A 20350-nucleotide genomic window follows, 5' to 3' on the forward strand; every position below is an offset into this window, starting at 1 on the left:
GCTGTGTCTTTTCAAAGTTTATTGTGCAGTTTTAACTTTTTATGTGGTGGGGTTCTTTATTGTCCACAAAATAGCCTCTGTGATGCAAAAATGCATCAACTGTCTTTTTGTACAAAAAAATTAATTATTTTAAAGCAAACAAGTCATCACCTCCTCTCTTGGTTTTCCAGTAACAGCTACACTGTTTCCCACTACAAGTTCATTTAAACAACTGTTAAACCTGGTTCCGGGTCTCCATCCTGGTTACTATCCAGCCATATGCATCCGCAATCACTGTGCTGGCAAACAGCTCCCACAGTCCTCCTTGGAGGTAAATGCAAATGCAGCTTCTGCATTAATAAAGCTCCAGCTATCAGAGAATTGTGACTTTGTTAAAGTACTATGGCTTAGAGAAAGAGGACTAAATACTGGTTTCTTTGGAACAAAAGCAAAACCTTTTGAAAGGTTCATCCAAAAGGTGTGTTCTCCATCCCTGGAGGTTTTTAAGGCCAGGCTGGATGGGGCTCTAAGCAACCTGATCTAGTGTGAGGTGTCCCTGCCCATGGCAAGGGGGTTGGAACTAAATGATCCTTGAGGTCCCTTCCAACCCTGACAATTCTATGATTATTAATTTGAGTGAAAAGACTTAACCTGCTGGAGCAATGTCCAACACTGCTGCAGATTGAACTTACTGCTCTGATTCAGGGGAGTTTTTCGTTTCTTCTTGTTCTGACAGAGCAGGGGACCACATCTGAAAATGCTTGAGTGTGCCCTTCCTTCTCAAGGCTGTGTCAAAAATTATGTTTTGCTGTGATTCCTTAGCCTTAACAAAATAACACACTTTGCTGAAATCTTTTCATTAAAACTACCTTGGCAAGTTCGGTGCCGGCAGAACACTTGGGTTTGCCAGTTCTTTTCCCCTCCTTCCAATATCCAAGCTCTTATCTCTGTTTCTTGGTTCACCTCAAAGCTGAGTTTCCCAGGCTTCCCATGTACTGCTGCTGCAGTGGGATGTGTCCTGAGTGCTCCAATATCAAAGTGAAAGGCACGGTCTGAGCACTTAGTGAAGCAGATCAGATGACTGGAAAACATACTCTGAACAAACACTGTAGTAGGACATTGTGATCAATAGGCTTTCTAAGGAGTCTGCAATTCATCTGGCCATGGTGAGCTCATTTGTGTATTTCATTTCATGGTCTGGCAATCAGGCTAAATCCTGAAGATCTTTCTATACCATCAACTTTCAAGTTATTTGAGAGCTTTTAGAGCTTTTAATTCATGCAGCAATAGTGCTGCTTGTGTCGTGGTTTGCGGGGGGGGTTCTTGTTTGGTTGGTGGTGGTTTTTTTGGGGTGTGTTTTGTGTTTGTGCTTGGGAGTTTTTTTAGAAGCTACATGATGATTTCTGCGGGCAGCAGAGACATTTTTTGTTAGAGTACCGAAGGAGAAATGAGAAACCAATAGATGACTGTATGTCATGTAGTCTGTAAGGAAAACATGGGAATATTTAGTGTGTTTCTGCATATTTTTCAGAACTCAGTTATTCTCACTAGGTGGAGAACATGTAGCTGTGAGAATATGCCAAAAGTTTATAAACTGTCAGCACAACATGATGATGTTTGTTGTTTTTTGGGTTTTTTTTAATCTTAGATCTGCACTAGGTTTTGTTCACTGCAGTCAGAACTGACTTCTGGTTGTCCTGGTGAGTACCTAAGGCTGAGAATTCACATACTCCCACTATTAGATATTTAGGCTCTGGTTGCAAAAACAGGGGTGTGTGTGTGCACATGTATATGTTTGTACACATACACACCCCCCCCACTCCCCGTATAGACTCTATATTCACAGACTGAGAGAGTTGAGGCTGTTCAGCCTGGAGAGGGGAAAGCTCCAGGGATACCTTGTATCTGCATTTCAGTATCTGAAGGGGACCTACAAAAAGGCTGAGAAAGGACTGCTTAGGAGGGCTTGTAGTGATAGGATGAGGGGGAACAGTTTTAAACTGGAACAGAGTAGATTTAGGTTGGACATTAGCTGGAAGTTCTTTTCAGTGAGAGTGGTAGAATCTGGAATAGGTTGCTCAGGGATGTGGTTGAGGCCCTGTCCCTGGAGATATTCAAGATCAGACTTTATGTGGCGCTTGGCAGCCTGATCTAGTTGGAGATGTCCCTGCTCTCTATAGGGGGTTTGGACAAGATGACTTTTGAGGGACCCTTCTAACCCAATGCAATCAGTGAATCTATGAATTGATATGACATCCCCAGATAATTTCTACTGCTGGCTGCACCAGAAAAGTGATCCTCACCCATCACACCCTCCCTCTGTTAATGCTACAGTTGTGCCACCTAGTTACAGGGGGGTAGGGTAGGAATGGACAGGAGATGTCACCTGAACAAGGTTTTACCTGAGTCATTTTAGTGCTTTAAGCATTCAGAGTTGGCCACCGGCAAAGATGGACAAACCACTCCACAGACAAGCAAAGCTGGAAGGTGTCCACATCACTGGAGTATGGTGTCAGCACAGTTGAGAAGGAAAAACGTGAGAGGGCAGTGATTAGAAGAGCAAGGTGGAGTGTACTCAGAGGGGAAAACCAAGATGATATAGATTTATTGACTATTTTTCCTAGATTGTTTTTTTCAAACTGAAACTGCATCAGGAGGAGGAAGGAGGTCCAGGTGATCCTGAGGGACTTTGCTGGCAGAACCAGGCACATGCCAAATTCCTCATTTCTGGCACACAAGAAATAAGGCAGAAGGCCCAATATATACTTTCAATGAGCAGCTTCACTAGAGACAGTTAACCTTGGCCTTTGCCTATAAACATAACCCAGACTTTTGTGACACCAACTCATGAGGGCCTGAAAAAGTGTCTGGAAGTTGCTCTGCTAATAAGGTTGTGTATATCTTCTTTTATTGACCATCCATCTCATGATCATTGGCCATACTCCACTCCTAGCAAAGGTAATTAGAACAACAATCTAAAACCCCTGACAGCTCCTGCCATTCAGATGCAACAATTTTGAAGAGCATATGTAATGATTTCCAAGCCATTACCCTGTGCTGAGACAAGGCTTGCTAAAAGCAGCTGATAGCAATGTTTGTCTTTAAGGCCATTCCTACAGCAGTTTTCTTGGTTCTCTGCTGAAAAATCATTAAACCAAAGTAACTGCAAAGTCCATCAAGGTAGATGTAATTAATGAATTATGTAATTCTCCCCTCAGGATCGGGATAAACAGGCCATGACTGCTGCACTGTAAAATTCACAGCCCCTTTAGGCCAGCATAAAGACTCTGCCACTCCAGGAGGCCCTGCCACTGTGAGTACCACATCCCTGTGAGCCCCTGCTGCTCCCCTAGGCTGTCCCCCTAGAGCCACCAGCTCTCCCAGCACTCTGCAGCCAGGGAGGTTCATCAAAAAGACCAGGTTTTCTGCATGGAAGGACAGATCACTGAGGGCACAGCACCAAGCTGGCAGGGTGGGCTATTTTTCAATGACTCAAACTTTTGAAGTGTGAGGGGAGGCCAAGACTAAGCAACCCTAGAAAATGGTGCCTAACAGGTAAAGAGAAATGGACTGTTTGTTATGGTTCTCATTTCTTCTCAATTAGCACAGCAGCGAGGTTAATTTGGCTACAGAAGTTCATTCAAGTAGAGCAGCTAATTGCTGCTCATTGTCCTCCCTTTTCCTCAGAGCACAGTAGCTAAAATGTCCCAGATACAAACCAGGGCACCACAATGCTTGCACTATTTTCTTATTGCCACAGGGTGGTGGTGAAGATCTTAGAACAAACCATTCCTGGCTCAGCTGTGCTGAGGCTACCTTATTTGATACGAGGATCACACATGTCAGACCTTTGCAGTGTGGGAACGCCCTCAGACAGCGTTATCTGTCACAAAGAGGTGAATTAAGGCCGCTTCCTATAACACGTTCACTCCTGTTACTATTAGTCTTATCCTTCACTGCTCATGACCAGCATACGCTCAGTTGCTTTACTTCCACTACTCCTTAGCAGCTGTTTCAATAGATTCAAGAAGACACAGCCAAGACACATATCAAGTGATAGCTTCTTCAGATTTAGTTATCAATAATATATAAATTAGCAGCACAGTAGATTTGACTGATGCTTGCAGGATGGGAGCTTAAAATTACACTTGAGAAGCTCTTTGTCATTCATTTACTTTGTCATTCATTTACTATGTTATTTATTTACTTTAATTCAACTTCAACTTTGTTACTTTGTTACTTATTTTCATTTTGTAATGCCTTGTTCATAGCAGTGTTTTTAATTTCTATACTCTTTTTTGTTCCTAATTCCATTGTCCCTTGTTTGACAGGAAACCAGCTTTGTTACACGTTTATGTGGCACAATAATGTTGAGAACATGCCTGATTCCAGTCTAAACCTCTGTTTTAATTATTGAACAGCTCTCAAAGTTAAATCATTGACCTTTGAGAATGCAGTGACCAAACAAGTGCCTGTCCTCAAGGCACATATTTGAAGCATGCGTTGCTTCACATGAAGGTTTTATATACTCTGGTTAAAGATGTCTAAACATGCTGCAAGTACAAAGTGAATGAGGTAAGATCAAAGATCCTATATATATATATGATGATGGTGTTGATGGTGATATTGATGTTGTCAGCTTGTGAATGTATGGGGGCCAAACTGTCTGTTCCTTAGGCATGAAACACTCCCTTGAAAACTGGGAATTGGATTTTCTGTCAGTGGACAGGACTCCTGGAGGTGTTCAAGAGGGGACTGGACCATGGCACTTGGTGCCATGGTTTAGTAGTCGTGAGGTTTTGGGTGACAGGTTGGACTTGATCTTTGTGGTCTTTTTCAACCTTATTGATTCTATGACTGTCAGACTTTGACATAGATTGCACCATATGCTACCATACAGGGTGCTTCTTATTGTACTCCTCTAGAGTCCTTTGACTAAGGCAGCAAATATTTATATAGCTCAGAAGTAGAAAATGTTTAATCTATATTCAACTTTCTTTAGTGCAAACTAGCAGCAGCAGACAAAGTGGAATTTTGCTGTTACGTGGTCAAGTATCTCTCTGCAGACTATTGGCAAATGCACTATAAATCATATTTCCCATAACTGTTGCAAAATGGGGAATGTTTCTGAAGATAGAAGAAAAAGATTAAGGAATATGCCTCCCTTAATGTGCTTACCTTAAGTTAAAAGAATACTTAGATTGAATATGGCTAACAGGGTGTAACTACTCTCATTGATAACATACAAGTCTCCCTCTACATGATATTTGTGTGCATTGTTTTCTAAGACTGAGAAATAGTGAAGAGACTAAACAGGAGACATAATTTTTTTAGTCATTCCTAGGTAATGCTTCCAAATTAATACTGATCTTAGTATTAAGTATTCTCATTAAAGAACCAAATCAAAAGCCAATTAATTAACATTTACTTTTTGCTTGTCATTTTTACCTGTAAAAGTTTTTAAGCTATATAACCCAAGCTTATGTGCATCAGACATTTGTGAATATTAATTCCAAATAGAATCAGCATTAATCTATTTTTGTTGCTCAGTCTAATCTCTCCCCATTAATTGCCCTTATACCAGCTGTGTCCAGAAGTAAGAATTACTGCATTCTGGTAGGACTATATTCAGAGATACTGTACAGGAGGGATGCTCAAATGAGAGAACAAATACATGAGGCACTTTAAGTAACAACTTATTAACCCAGCAGATGACTAACTTCAATGGGAAACAAAAAAAAGAGAGAAAGAGAGGGGATTGGTTTGTGCTTAATTAGGGGGTTGAGTTGCCCTAGCTCACCTCCTGTGGCACTAGAGCCAGCTCCTGGGAGATGAGAGGCACAACTGTGCTTTGGTGAGTAGATGCAAGGAGAAATGTGGATTGTGAAGTGGGCATTAAGACCTCTGTTTCTTCTTGGTTATGAGCTGTTTGACTGGCTCAATTATATTATTTTTCCCTTAAGAAGATGTTGGATAGATGCTGGGTTATTAATGGTATGATAAAGGTTGGAAATTAGAGCAAAAAAGTGTTTCTTTACAGATTCCAATTGCAAAAGATGCTATTTGCTAATGACTCTTTGAAATAGGAAGTTGGAAGATGTAAAGGGGCTTCAAATGGCCTCAAAAGGGAGCAATGGCCATGAAACAGCTTCCCTATGGGCACTGTAATGACTAGATGGATGCACAAAGAAATTTCTGAAAAAGGGGAATGCCTAGATGTAAAGAAAACTATAGCCCAGAGAAACAGAACATCACATGAACCCTTGTGCATGCATGTGGGATCGCTAGTCCTAACTACATCACCCCCAAATTTGGACCATTCACTCCTTTGTAAACTGGCCAGACCCTGGGGTTTCACAGCTTTCATTGGAATATGACACCTGGTTCTTTGCCTTATAGCTGCTGAGACTGCATGCTCCCTGCTGTAATTTTTGGGAAGCTAGGGGTAGATAACTTTGCCTGAGCTGCCCTTTTATTATGATCTTGAAATCTGGGTTAAGTTCAGCCAAGTAAATGAAGTCTGTGCTTTGTCAAAGCCCTCACGGTTTAAATAGAACAGTATGGAAATCTCAGGGATGCAATGAGCTGTTATTTTCTTGTCTGATATCTAGATCCTAAGGATATCAGGGGCAGCTCTAAACCTCCCCAGAGCTTTTGTGACTTTGAGCTGCTCACCAACCACTTACATCAAAATTTCCTTTTGCAGAGTCAATCTTTTCTGCAAGTCATACTGCACAGGAAAATATGAAGCAGAATCTGGTCCTCCAAATAATAGAGAATTAAGTATTATTTTAAACTGTGTAAAGAAGAGTTAATGTTTCAAATGTTTATTGATGCTATGGCTGATACTCCCATTAAATTTTTGAAAAGCACTCAGTAGGCTCCAGGATTGTACTTAATGTTATATAAGAGACCTATAAATAAAACAAAACAAAAATAAGAGACATGGTGAAAACTAATTTCCCTTTTCCTCCCTTCCCCATCCCCTTCTAAGGTAGATCTAAGCCATGGTGCTTTTGCTTTCTTAAATCTTTCAGCCAAAATCATATAATCTATCTACAGAATGAAGAGCTGGATTATACTGCTGGCTCTTGTAGTCAGCACAGCAGAAACACAAAAGCAGGACATCTGCACCCAAGGGTATCCTGGCATCCCTGGCAATCCTGGGCACAATGGTGTACCTGGTCGTGATGGACGTGATGGTTCAAAAGGCGAGAAGGGAGACACAGGTACTGTGCTTGGAATAAATGGTTTCATGTATCAAACACAATGCCATTACTTCTCAAAGCTCTCTATAGTCACTCTGCATTAATGTGATTGTTCTGCCTAGCCTTCAGAACATTTTCCATTTATGTGTTTGAAGAAGAAAGCATAAAGAAAGACATAATGAAGAAAGGCAGGTAGCTCACACTATGAAGATGTCGTGGGATAAAAATGAAAGACTTTACCTTCTGTTTGGGGAATATGTTCATGCCTGTTTGAAATTTTTAAAGCCTATAAACCTGCTCCTACATCTCTGAAACAGCAACTATATTTCTGTAGTGTCAACCCCAGCAATAAAACACCATAACAAAACCCAAACCAAAACACAAACAAACAAAACAAACAGATATTCTTTGTAGTGAGGGTGGTGAGACACCTCACTGCAAGCAGCCCAGGGAGGTTGTAGATGCCCACTCCCTGGAGGTGTTCAAAGCCAGGCTGGATGGGGCTTTGAGCAATCTGATCTAGTGGGTGGTGTCCCTGCCCATGGCAGGGGGGTTGGAACTAGATGATCTTGAAGGTCCCTTGCAACCCTAACCATTCTATGAATCTATGAACTGCTGATATCTTGTGCAGTGGTAAGAATATTTCTTCTTTCCTAAATTTTCCATTTGTAGGTCTTGCTTTGAAGGGCACCTCCTTGCTGTAATTTAAGAACCACTAGGGGGAAGTTTAGGAACAGAGACTATGAAAAAGAGTGTAGGATTCACGTCTGCTGTAACAGGCTATAATAGAGATTTGTGTGTGATACTGTAGACAGGTGTGATCTTCTCAGCATGCTAAAGCTAATAATTTCCATAGTACTTTCAGCCTTGGGATGACAACGGCCAGGATTGCACAAGATCATGAGTCTGTGGGCATACAGACATATAACACTTCACCTGAGGCCACACAACCCCAGAATGCAAAGCACAGGACAAGTAAAAATCTGCTGCTTCAAATTGACACACAAAATTTTGGAGGGGGAAATTTTCCCCTTATATCAGGCCAGTTATTATGTGGCATTGTGCAGGTGGAATTATGGCTTAAACCTGTCACAGAGACTGCTATTGTGGCTCTGGCTAACTCAGCTGCACAAATCAAACCAGATCAAACTTGTACTTATCAGATAAGCTCTTCGTGCAAGTGCTGATCATAAGGATTGTGAATCACACCTCTTTTCAGTGGAGTATATAATCTAATACATTAACCAATCTGAGGTCAACAGTCCAAAGGAAATTAATTTAAAATGTGCTGAAGTGGTTTTCTGTGTCTTTCATGGTAGTAGAAAGGTTTGTCTTAACAGATGGGGTTACTAAACTACGGAATCACCTGCTCCACCAGAAAAGCAGTTGTCTCCAGGGACACTGTATGCTGCAGAGCCAGTGTTGAAGGTGTCATTTGATGTGTGGTTCTTTGATGGCTATGCTGGCACAGGCAGGATCCTCCACCATATTCTTTTCCTGCTACTTGACTTTTCTGCCTTATATGCCACAACTGTTTGCATGGCTACATGGTAAACTGGATCAGCTGAAAAATAACCAGCACTTGTAATTTGTGCAATAAAGAGTAATTGTCAAAGGTTAGGGCTGGGACAGCCACTAAATGAGTGCCAGGATCTATTAACCTCTCTGCCTTCACAAACAGAAAAGAAAGGGAATAAGGGTGATAGACTTATGGATTGGAAAAAAAACCCTAAACCCAGTGAAAATAATAATAATAAACCAAAATATATACAACGTTGAACCCAGCTCCTTTGATGGCAATTATATCATCATCACCACTGGTACTCTGGTAAGCACTGGGGAAATCTGAGCCTGGGCTCAGTGGAAGACAGGAAGTGGATTCAGGAGCTGGATTCTGGAACTGGATTCAGGAACACATCCTAGGGTTGGGATCAAGGGCAGAATGAATAGTGTCCTCCTCCAACACTGGCCATTGAAGAAGAGAGCTTGACTCCTGTGATCAATTCTAACCACTTATATATTTACCTCAGTGACTGCCAAAGAGTTCTTTGGAACTCTCTTATAAAATGATTTTGGGTTCTCTGCTTTCAGTGTCCTAGCCTAGGTAAAACCTAGAAACAAACAAACAAACCACACATTAGCTACCCAGTAGGCACATACTATTAACTGCCCTCTTGGCCAGAAAATCTGGAAAAATGGAAAACATCTAGCTTACTTATTTTCATTTATCTTATAAAGGTCCTCACTTTACTCCACTGCTTTCTGATAAAGTCCCCAAGTTCTTTTTCCTAGATTAAGCTGTTATGATGACTACTGACTACTCTTTGTTTGAACAAATTGGGATGACTATACCATTCCATTGTATGTTTATACTGTATGGACATAAACCTTTGCAATTAAATACACAAGACTTAGTTTGGGTCCCTGTGGTAGTTTCAACCCACCACATTCCCTAACAAGTCAATGACATTTCAGCAGATGTTGGGCTGTGCCCATTGTACAGAAAATTGCTAGAGAACTGTTCTCCAGACCATATGGCTGGAGAGCTGCTCTTGGAATATGGCTACATCCAAACTGCCAACTCTTTTTTTCTTCTGTTGTGTTCTGGATGCAAATCCAGGTGTTTGAGCACATGGCACCTAGTGACTTGTGATGTTACTGTAAAAATTACTTCTATTATTGCTCTGTTTAGAGCAGTGGAATGTCCATGTCATGCTAGATATAAGCAGCAGGAGTACAAATGCCTTAGATTACTCCACTGTAATATTTCATTAGCATTGGCCAAACCTCTGCAGATGTCTCTTCTTGAGAGGAAAGTTTTACCATTGCTTCACTACTAGGCCTCCTGACTCTGCAAAGCTTCTTTGCCAAATGTGGCTTCCTCACTCCTTTTCCTACGATTTTTCAACAGGAAAAATAACAGGCAACAACAGGACAAGAGGTCTTTACATTACTGGTCCTGATCAGTGTATAGCTCCTCCACATACCTCCATAACCCACTTCTTTATGCCCTCTTTCTCAAAAAGGAACTATCATCAAGCAGAGATTCTGTGCTGTCAGCTTTTTCATAAGATAAAAGTACTCTCAGTGGCATCCACTGAAAGTCAGGAATAAGAATACTTTTTACATTTTTTTTTAAGCCAGGCTTGAAGAGGAGGGATTAGAGAAGGACTTATCCCAAGCTTTCTGGTAATTTAATTGTTTAAAATCTGTTTTTCTCTTCTGTACTAGGTGAAGCAGGACTTCCTGGGAGTCCAGGAAAAGATGGTGCAGATGGACAAAAAGGTGAACGAGGTCAGAGAAGAAGTGTTTTCATTTATTATTTGTCTATTAACTGTTGCCCTTGTGTTTGTGAGCACTGGAACACTACACACTCTAGATCTAGCAGAAGTACCATGAAGGTTAAGAAACTTGCACCAGAAGTAGCAGAGGCTGACAATATGCTGACAGGAGGAATTTTCCACCTCCAATTACCCCGCTACCTCTGATGCCCTACAACTTGTTCGCTCAGCCTGTTATCCTGCCTTTCCCACCTCTTATGCTTCTCTCAGCTGCGGAGGAGGAATAGGATAGGATAGGATAGGATAGGATAGGATAGAATAGAATAGAATAGAATAGAATAGAATAGAATAGAATAGAATAGAATAGAATAGAATAGAATAGACCCGGTTGGAAAAGACCTTTGAGATCATCGAGTCCAACCTATCATCCAACAACATCTAATCAACTAAACCATGGCACCAAGCACCCCATCAAGTCTCCTCCTAAACACTTCCAGTGATGGCAACTCCATCACCTCCCTGGGCAGCCCATTCCAATGGGCAATCACTCTCTCTATGAAGAATTTCTTCCTAACATCCAGCCTAAACCTCCCCTGGTGCAGCTTGAGACTGTGTCCTCTTGTTCTGGTGCTGGCTGCCCGGGAGAAGAGACCAACCCCCACCTGGCTACAACCTCCCTTCAGGTAGTTGTAGAGAGCAAGAAGGTCTCCCCTGTGCCTCACAGCAACTGCAGATACCTTAGGAAAGTAAGGCTTCTATAACTATATATGAAACTTCAGGGGGAAGGACTTTTAGAAGAAATGGTAGAAGATGCAAATTATCCACCTAAAAATATAGTAGGTCCTGCATACTTCACCTGCTTAAGCAGCCCATGCACATGCAGCTTGTGTCCTGTCAGATGGATGCACATGTGCAGAGTGGCCTGTACATAGGGAGTCAGCCATTGTGCAAGCTTTCATTTTGCACAAATTCAGTAACTGAGATTCTGGACTTGTGCATCCTGAGACTAATTGTACACAGACAATGTATATATCCAAAGTCATGGAAGCTTGCCAAAAAGTGTCCAGGTTCTCCAAAATACTGAAGTTGAACTTGAGGAATAACATGCAGTATGTGCATTGTGGGGGAATAATTACAAGCTGCTCTACACCCCTCAGACTTTTCTCCACTCTATTAGAAATTACCCCAGTTTTGGAAGGAAGATGAGACATGAGGCCACAAATGTTGTTTAAAGATACCAAAGTGACCTTCTTTTCTTGTGTCCTTGTCCAGATGGACCCACACTGCTTTCCCCAGAAGCTCACCATACAACCTCACCTGTTTTCTGTTCATTGCTGCTCTCAGTTGTAAATAGAGAACACTGCAAATACAGCATTATTCCTAACTTCAGAAGCTAGAGGCTCTAATGCAGAAATTATTACCTTCTTGTCATGATTGACAGGGTATACAAGCATTATGGTATCTTTTTTCTGTTAACTGCTGATTTGTTCTTCACATCACAGAGCTTTACCTTCAAACTGTTGTGCAGCAATCAGCTTTTCAAAGGATTTGAGCTTCCTCATCCACAATTGGGTGAAGGATAAATGGAAAATGTGGTAGCAATTAGGACAAAAAGCCAAGCAAAGTTCCTTCTCCTAGAAATTCTGAGCATTGTCCAAATAGAACCCTCCTCTGAATAAATTGTGAAACATCTCTTCCTGAATTTCTATGCTGAAGTCTGAAACAAGTGCTTGTGCCTGAGATGATGTATGCTGTCGGTGCTACCACCAGCCTGTAGACAAATCACATCTTCCTTTCTTTGAGCTTGTCCTTGCTGGTCTCAGCCAGGGCACCTGTTTACTAACACAACAGCAGGTTTCTCAGATGTTATGCTTATCCCTCACCTAAATGTATGAGAAATTGTAGGCACAGGGAGTATAGTATGTGCCACATACCTACACATTCTTTCTGCTGAAACTCATGTTGTGCCCCACTAATCCAGTGGAAGATCACAAGAAAGTGTCTTTTTCTCTTTTTTTTCTCCCCCCCCTTAGGAGCCAATGGGACTGTTGAAGAGAAGGGGAACAAAGGAGATAAAGGAGAAAGAGGACGACCTGGGAAACTGGGACCAAAAGGAATTATAGGGTCAGTGGGTTACAAAGGTCAGAAGGGAGAGTTGGGACTGCAAGGACAAAAGGGGTTAAAAGGAGATATTGGGCCCATAGGGCCAAAAGGGACAAAGGGTGAAATTGGCCATCCTGGAAGAGTTGGCTTCCCAGGGCCAATTGGCCCACCTGGTAATCCAGGTCCTAAAGGTAATACTGGAGATCTTGGACCACAGGGTAATCCAGGAATTCAGGGGGAAAGAGGTTTGAAAGGAGACAGAGGAGATAAGGGGAATGTAGGTGCCCCAGGGCTCCTGCCAAGGAGTGCTTTCAGTGTCGGCCTTACAGTCTCCACCAAATTTCCTGCCCCAAATCGCCCGATTAAGTTTGACAAAGTGCTGTATAACAGTCTAAATGACTACGACCCAGTTACTGGCAAATTCACCTGCAAATACTCTGGAGTTTACTATTTCACCTACCACATCACGGTCTACTCAAGGAACGTCCGAGTAGCTTTAGTTAAAAATGGCATCAAGATGCTGCACACTGTAGACAGGTACCAGGGTGTAGAGGACCAGGCCTCAGGAGCTGCCATCCTTGAGCTACAGAGAGGAGATGAGGTGTGGCTGCAGGCTCACCAAGGAGAGACTTTCAACGGGCTGTTTGCAGATGCTGATGATGATACCACCTTCTCTGGGTTCCTCCTGTTCAGCACTTCTGACCCACTGGAGCTGCTGCCAACACCCACCATGTAACTTCACCTTATCTGTGAATACTGCACTTTTATGTCCCTCATCCCTCCCTAGTAAAGTTATCTGCTGGTCAATTTCTACTGCTTTCAACAGAAAGCAGAAAACATCCAGGCAAGTATGCTGAGGGCTGAAAGGGAGGCTGCAGGGCAGATTGGGACCACACAGACATCTGTTGAGGGTTTGGGGTTTATTTAGGTGAAGTCATCACAGTGGGAAGGTGTAGGAACACACTACCTGTACCACTCATACAACCACTCATTGTACAACTTACTGTGCTGTGTTTTCATGACCAGCTGCTGAAACAGAACTCAAGGCTTCAGGGTCATATTGGGAAGAGTTTCCATTAAATGCCTTTTTGTCACAGTCACAAGATACTAGGTGTTTATTTATTAAACTGTCCTAATCTAAATGTTGTCAGCTTTGTTTTTTAAAACCTACCAACCCCCTCCCCCCCATCCCAAATTCTCCTAATCTGCCTAAACCATCTTCATGGCTACAATTGTTTCTGGAACAGCTTCTGCACAAGAGAGGACAACTCTTGAGAATATACAGTGATGGGCTTGACACATTGGCAGCTTGGTGACTTACTCTAGTTACACAGGGCAACCTACACCAGTTTTGAAGGACAAATGTTTCAAAAGAAAGTGGGGTGAAATAAAAGGTATAATGTCAAATTCTCTAATCATGACATGCAAGTCCCTGCCATCTTCTATGAACATTACAAAGCAGTTACTTCCAAGGCAGCATGCATAGGTGGACTTGAAATCTCAATGGTTTGCATCCAATGATTTAAAGATAGTTTTTAAACTTGGTATTAATGTAGTTTTAGACCTCCACAGGGGCTGCTTGCTCTGTGGCACAAGTGAGTTTTGTTGCAGCCAGGCAGATTTTACAGCTTTTAAATATGGTTCTTTGGTCTCTGCAGCCAAAGGTCTGAAACTGAGCGAAACAGAGTGATAGGTGGAAGTGCTATGTAGATTCAAGGCTGGTGCAAAAATACAGCATAATGCTGCTGTACTTGAAAATTAGTCAGTGAAAAAACAAACGTTCACAAATCAAAGGGCAATCATTAATCAACACTGAAGCAGCCATACTTGAGAACTGATTGAGATTGGTCTCTTCTCCCAGGCAACCAGCACCAGAACAAGAGGAGACAGTCTCAAGCTGTGCCAGGGGATGTTTAGGCTGGATGTTAGGAAGAAATTCTTCGTAGAGAGAGCGATTGCCCATTGGAATGGGCTGCCCAGGGAGGTGGTGGAGTCACCATCACTGGAGGTGTTTAGGAGACTTGATGGGGTGCTTGGTGCCATGGTTTAGTTGATTAGATGTTATTGGATGATAGGTTGGACACAATGATCTTGAAGGTCTCTACCAACCTGGAAGAACAGAATAAACCTGGTCTGGTCTGGTCTATTCTATTCTACTCTATTCTACTCTATTTTCTGTGCCATAAAATGTTAATTTCTGTGAATTTTCTCAGAATTTATAATTTGTGATTTTTTTTTGCTTGTTTGTTTTCCCTAAAACTTAAAAATATAACAAAAGATGCTGGTAAGTCTCACTCCCTCCTCTTAAAAGAGACTACAATACAGAGAAGGCTCCGAGGTGACCTAATTGTGGCCTTCTAGTATCTGAAGGGGGCCTACAGGAAGGCTGGGGAAGGACTTCTCAGGATCTCAGGTAGTGACAGGACTAGGGGAAATGGAATGAAGCTGGAGGTAGGGAGATTCAGGCTAGATGTGAGGAGGAGGTTCTTCACCATGAGAGTGGTGAGACCCTGGAATGGGTTGTCCAGGGAGGTGGTTGGGGCGCCATCCCTGGAGGTGTTTAAGCCCAGGCTGGATGAGGCTCTGTCCAGCCTGATCTAGTGTGGGGTGTCCCTGTCCATGGCAGAGGGGTTGGAACTAGATGACCCTTGTGGTCCCTTCCAACCCTGAATGAAACTATGAAACTATGAAACTGTAAGATTCCAAGTGACACAGGTCAGCATCATGAAATTCAGCATAATGTTGAGAGCCTAGAGCCTGGTTTCCCATCACCCCTCATACTGCCTGGGAGCAAGGACACCTAGACACATCCCCAAGGTTGTTGAACCCCGAGTATGGATCACAGAGCTGAAATGAACAACGTGAGGTGTGCTTCTTCGGGCAAAACAGCTGTGCTTCCCGCATCAGCTGACTCACAGGGAAGGAGTCAGACACTATGCCAGAGGAAAGGGTTAAGTGAATTTTTCAGAGAGGAGTTTTTTTCTCCCCTGTAAATCCCAGGCCGCAAGTTTGCACCATAGAAGCACCTAGACCGAAAAAAAACCGCTTTAACATGGACTTTGGTTTAACAAGGGATAAATTCAGACAACAGAGGGCCTCCGCCACACCGCGGCGCCCGAGCTCGCCAAGCCCCCGCGCAGGCCTAGCTGCAGCTCCCGCCCAGCCGCCAGGCTCCTCCCTTCCCCGTAGCGGCGCCCGATCGGGTAAAGGGCGCCTCTACCCCAAACAGCCAGTGAGAGAGCCGGACGGGATGCGGGGGGCTGTACCCACCGGCGCTCCTCCTCCTCCCCTCGGCCCGGACGCGCGGAGGTCGCAGCGGAGCTCGGAGCGCCTGGGCCTGCTGCAGGAGTTTGCTCTAGGTCGTGCTCCTCCGCTCCGCCATGCTGGCCGGCTGCCGGCAGGCGCTGCCGGCGGCGCTGGGCCGGGCGCTGCGGGGCCGGGCGGCGAGGCCGTGCCGCCGTGCCGTCAGCACCAGTTGGTGCCCGGTGGGCGCCGCCTTCGATGCGAAGCAGCAGCCACAGCTGCGCGGCAGCGCGGCGGGCAGGGAGACGGTGAGCGGCTGGAGGGGAAGGGCCGGCGGCTGGCTGGCAGGAGGCTGTCCTGGCTGCCGGCAGCCTTGCGGTTTGCTTTGCATCTGTGTGGATCTTAAATTTAAAACTTCTAAATCGAGACGGCGGGGACAGCCAGGCTGTTACCGGAGGGTTAGGCGGTTATGTCTCTGTAAGGAATTGTTTCAGTCCTAATGAACCAAACATTCTGTTTTCTGGACACTCAAGAGTTCGACAGTCGTGGCCTCGTTTATTGAAACATTTGCTTAGTGCCTCAGTAGAGAACATACGTAAATATATACACATCACTCTCCACTCCCAGCTCTTACCTGGTTGTGCCCTTTTTGATCTGTCCTTGCCATGCCAATGCACTTCGGCCGTGCTTCAATATTGGTTGGACTGCTGAACATCTTTTATGGATGTTGTTCTTGACATTCAGTTGCTTATGCAAAAAAAGCGTGTTTGCTAGATTAGTGACACTCAGGCTTTTTGGTATATTTCTTTTTAGGATGAGTTGAAGTGCATTAGGTGGAGTCCTAGGAATCTAAACAAGTCCCTGGACAGCACAAGATAGGTACTTTCAGTGGCACAGTACATACAGAATGCTTAAAACCTGTAAAATCCAGGTGTTGATCCACTGACTACACTATTCCTGCCATGGTGCCCAGGCTGGTTAAACTGTTTAACTCTGGGCCTGAGAAATTCCTTCAGTGAAGACGTATCTGACCTCTATAATCCAGCACGTGTTTGGGAAACGTTTCTTCTGCCTCTGCAGGGATACTGGTGTAATGCTTGCTCCAGGAAGGAATCCAGTTAAATACTGTGCATGTGCATGTAAATAATGAGTTCTGGTTTCATGTGGTCCACAGAGGGGATGTAGAGTTCTTTGGGAAGAGAGGTGTGTATTTCAGTCTTGCAAAGAGGCTGTGACAGAGTGCAAATGCTGAGACCAAGCAAAGAGAATAATGCTGTGGCCATGCAGTACAGGAAACGTCAATTTATTTTTTGGGTAGTAATTAAAAAAAAAAATCGAACTTAGTGTCATGTGGAAGAGACAGTCTGTGGCTACCTTATCTCTTAAAAGAAGATACTTCCAGTTCACAAGAGAACTACATTCACAGGACATTCAGTTGGGAGGGTGAATGGTGATGTAGGGCAGCAAGAATGCCAGGAGGTCTCTGGGTCATTGCAGGACGTTGCATCAGCTGTCTGAGTGAAGGGGCAGTCTTGAGTCTCTTGCAGAGCAAGGTGATGTGGTACATGTGTATTGTGTGTGTGTGTATACATATACCTTTTTCAGTGTTCATTTCAACCCAGTTCCTGTTCCCAAATACTAAATTAAAACATGAGAAGTGTGAGACAATCCTGCCATTTTAGGGTGGCCAGTTTATAGTGAGAGCACTAGGAAAAAATAAATAAATGCAGTTTTAGCAACAATGAACTGAAAATAGTAAGAGACAACTCACAACATCACAGATACTTAAGAGGATGCTTTTGCTTCAGAATGTATACTTTTACAGACAAGCTGTCAGTTTGCAGCTCTTCGTTTTATTTGGATAAATACTTGAAAGCTACATGCAACTGACTGCAACACAAAGAGTTTGCATGAAGTGCCTACGTATTTCCAAATACAGACTGTGATTTTTAGAGGAGGTTAAATTTGGGAAGGGATGAATGTTGTCTGAAATCATGTGCCACATACTGTTAGGTGCTGCACTTAGAATGTACAGGGATGCTTCTGTTGCAGTTGGGCAGTTGCAGAGGGAGTGTATTGCTTGCAGAGGTCCTGTTTTTGTCTTAAGTTTTTTTACTGTTGTATGTCTTTATTGTGGAGCTTCTCTACCAGGTAGTGTAGGCAATTTTGTTTGATCTGCAGCAGGACCTATCTAACTCTCTTCTACAAATGCAGAACATAACTTCTGTCTGTGCCTACCTTGCCCTGTTGGACAAGGCCAGACTTGATAAGAGTTTCATGAATAAAACTGTTCATACTGTAAAATTTTTGAGTTGTTGCTGACCCATTCCTTTGATCTGATTATACTGTTTGGGGCTCATTTAATGGGCTTGATGCAGCTATGCTGTTGTCAGTAATCTATTGATACTTAGGGCTTCTGGCCAACTCATCCATTGCTTTGACACCCCTGCTTGGCCCCCACATTCCTTTATAAATCTCTTTTGCTTTAGAGGGGTGATTTTGCCTTGTTTGAGAATGTGAATGGACTTCCCATGATTTATCTGGTCCCTGTGCTTTGGACGTGAGGTAAAAAGTGCTTCGACAAAAAGCACAGCAAGTTATGGGAGTAGAAGAGGAGAGTTTGTGAGGATTTAGTGTCGAACTCTTAAGGTTTGCTGAGAACAGCTCTGACTAGAAGAACTTCAGTGAAGTCTTGCTCTGGGAAATGAAGATCTTTTCATGTGATATCAGTGTCTTTGGCTGATTGTGTGACTGTTCTCTCTACAAAGACATTCAATGGAGGAGAGTTTTGTTGTAGTATCACAATTTGCTAGCTGTGGTTATTTTGGCTAACATTTTGTGGTGATACTTCCATCCTGACGCTAAGGGGCAGAAATTGACGAGGGTAGTAGTGATGTGTTTTCATGGTTTTGTGTACTGCAGGGGCTGTTTGGTGTTCCAGAACTGAGCTGTCCAGAAGGATTTCAGGAAGCACAGGACAAAGCATTGCAAGAATCGGAACAGCTTGTCCAGAAGGCATGTTCAACACCACCTGGGCCAGAGACTGTAATGACCTTTGATCAGCTTTCAGATAGCTTGTGCAGAGTGGCAGACTTGGTAAGTTTATTTTTGTTTTGATTTTGTTTGTTTGTTTTTGTTTTATTTTGTTTCTAATTATTACTTGTAGCAATTTCTTCACTCTGTGAAGTTTTGTGTTAAGACAGAAAAGTAAATTGATTGAAAGTTAATTACAAAGGCTTTTATTGAATTGATAGGTAGCTATGAATCCTGTCACACCACCCAGTTAAAGACAGATGTAAAAATAGTATAAAGGCCACAACAAGAAAAATAAGAGGGAAAACAGAGTTGTATTTCTGCTGTAATATTAACACATAAGCTTTCCTGCATCACTTGCCTTATGGAAAATAAGGGATTGCTCTCAAAGATGGGGCTGCAATACATGTTGTTAATTTATGAAAGTTTATACTTGAAGGTCCATAAGGAACTTAGAGATTAAAAGCAGCAGATGTCACTAAACAGTATCAGCTTTTGTTAAAAGAAGACAAAATGTGGATATTTCCTAGATTGCGTTCTCTGTCACCCATAGAACTGGAGTATCACAGTATAACTTAGGTTGGAAAGGACCTCGAGGATCATCAAGTCCAACCTATCAACACAGACCCCATGACTAGACCATGGCACCAAGTGCCACGTCCAATCTCCTCTTGAATGCCTCCAGGGACTTGCTGTGTACTTGCTGTGACATTTCTATATCACTAAATGTTAAGTTTAACAGAACACTTTGTATTGTTGCCTAGAAAGTGTTTGTCTGAAGTATATCTTTTATGAAAGTATCATTCCTCGTTTGAAAGAAGCAAACAAAACCTTCATACTGAAATCAGTTCTTAATATATAGGTAATTGATTTTTGTTTTTTTTTTCCTTTGTTTTTTTCAGGTTTTACTTTCTCTGTGTGATTTTAGTTCTCAAGTCTGAATTACTTTCTAGATTCATGATACCTTTTGTGCCAGGCACTTTTTCCCCCAGAAAGTACTTACATGCTCTGTTGAGTCACTAATTCTCCTTTTGTCTCTCATACTTGATATAGACTATGCCTAATTCCTCTTTAACAATATCTAACTAAAATAGTGATTCAGTGGTGATAGTTGTGCATCACTCTGCTGAGTTAAAATTGCCTCCTGCACACTACTTCCAAGTGTATATCTTCAAAGATGCTGGGCTTGCAAAAACTCTGTCTAGAAGCAATTTGCTGACTGTTTTCTTTTGGCAGGAATGCTAAGATCAGCTATTTTCATAGTATCATAGTATCAGTCAGGGTTGGAAGGGACCACAAGGATCATCTAGTTCCAACCCCCCTGCCATGGGCAGGGACACCCCACACTAGATCAGGCTGGACAGAGCCTCGTCCAGCCTGGTCTTAAACACCTCCAAGGACAGGGCCTCGACCACCTCCCTGGACAACCCATTCCAGGGTTTCACCACTCTCATGCTGAAGAACTTCCTCCTCACATCCAGCCTGAATCTCCCCACCTCCAGC

The 20350-nt window shown here is 42.9% G+C and overlaps 2 protein-coding genes across 5 annotated transcripts in view; both read left to right on the plus strand.

The window, feature by feature from the left end:
• Positions 1-4418: 4418 nt before the first annotated feature.
• On the plus strand, positions 4419-13713 carry LOC137443822 (complement C1q and tumor necrosis factor-related protein 9A-like). 3 transcript variants are annotated; one of them, XM_068143881.1, is made up of 4 exons: positions 4419-4554; positions 7042-7208; positions 10419-10481; positions 12502-13713. In XM_068143881.1, exons 1-4 carry the CDS (start codon positions 4550-4552, stop codon positions 13305-13307), a joined length of 1041 nt encoding a protein of 346 aa, XP_067999982.1. In that variant the 5' UTR covers positions 4419-4549; the 3' UTR covers positions 13308-13713. The 3 variants fall into 3 exon arrangements, with proteins under 3 accessions (XP_067999982.1, XP_067999990.1, XP_067999999.1); XM_068143889.1 differs by lacking the exon at positions 4419-4554 and adding an exon at positions 5531-5833; XM_068143898.1 differs by lacking the exon at positions 4419-4554 and adding an exon at positions 5817-5833 and having other exon boundaries at positions 7017-7208.
• A 2206-nt stretch (positions 13714-15919) lies between these two features.
• MIPEP (mitochondrial intermediate peptidase) overlaps positions 15920-20350 on the plus strand; it is an 83460-nt gene continuing 79029 nt past the window's right edge. For both annotated transcript variants that reach the window (XM_068143908.1, XM_068143919.1), the window contains exons 1-2: positions 15920-16122; positions 18737-18910. In XM_068143908.1, coding sequence (XP_068000009.1) covers positions 15952-16122; positions 18737-18910 — 345 coding nt within the window. In that variant the 5' untranslated portion in view covers positions 15920-15951. The remainder of the gene's footprint in view (positions 16123-18736; positions 18911-20350) is intronic.

The sequence above is a fragment of the Melanerpes formicivorus genome, unplaced genomic scaffold, assembly GCF_026170545.1.
Source record: "Melanerpes formicivorus ecotype bairdi unplaced genomic scaffold, bMelFor1.0.p_v2 SCAF_1, whole genome shotgun sequence".
Lineage (NCBI taxonomy): Eukaryota > Metazoa > Chordata > Aves > Piciformes > Picidae > Melanerpes > Melanerpes formicivorus.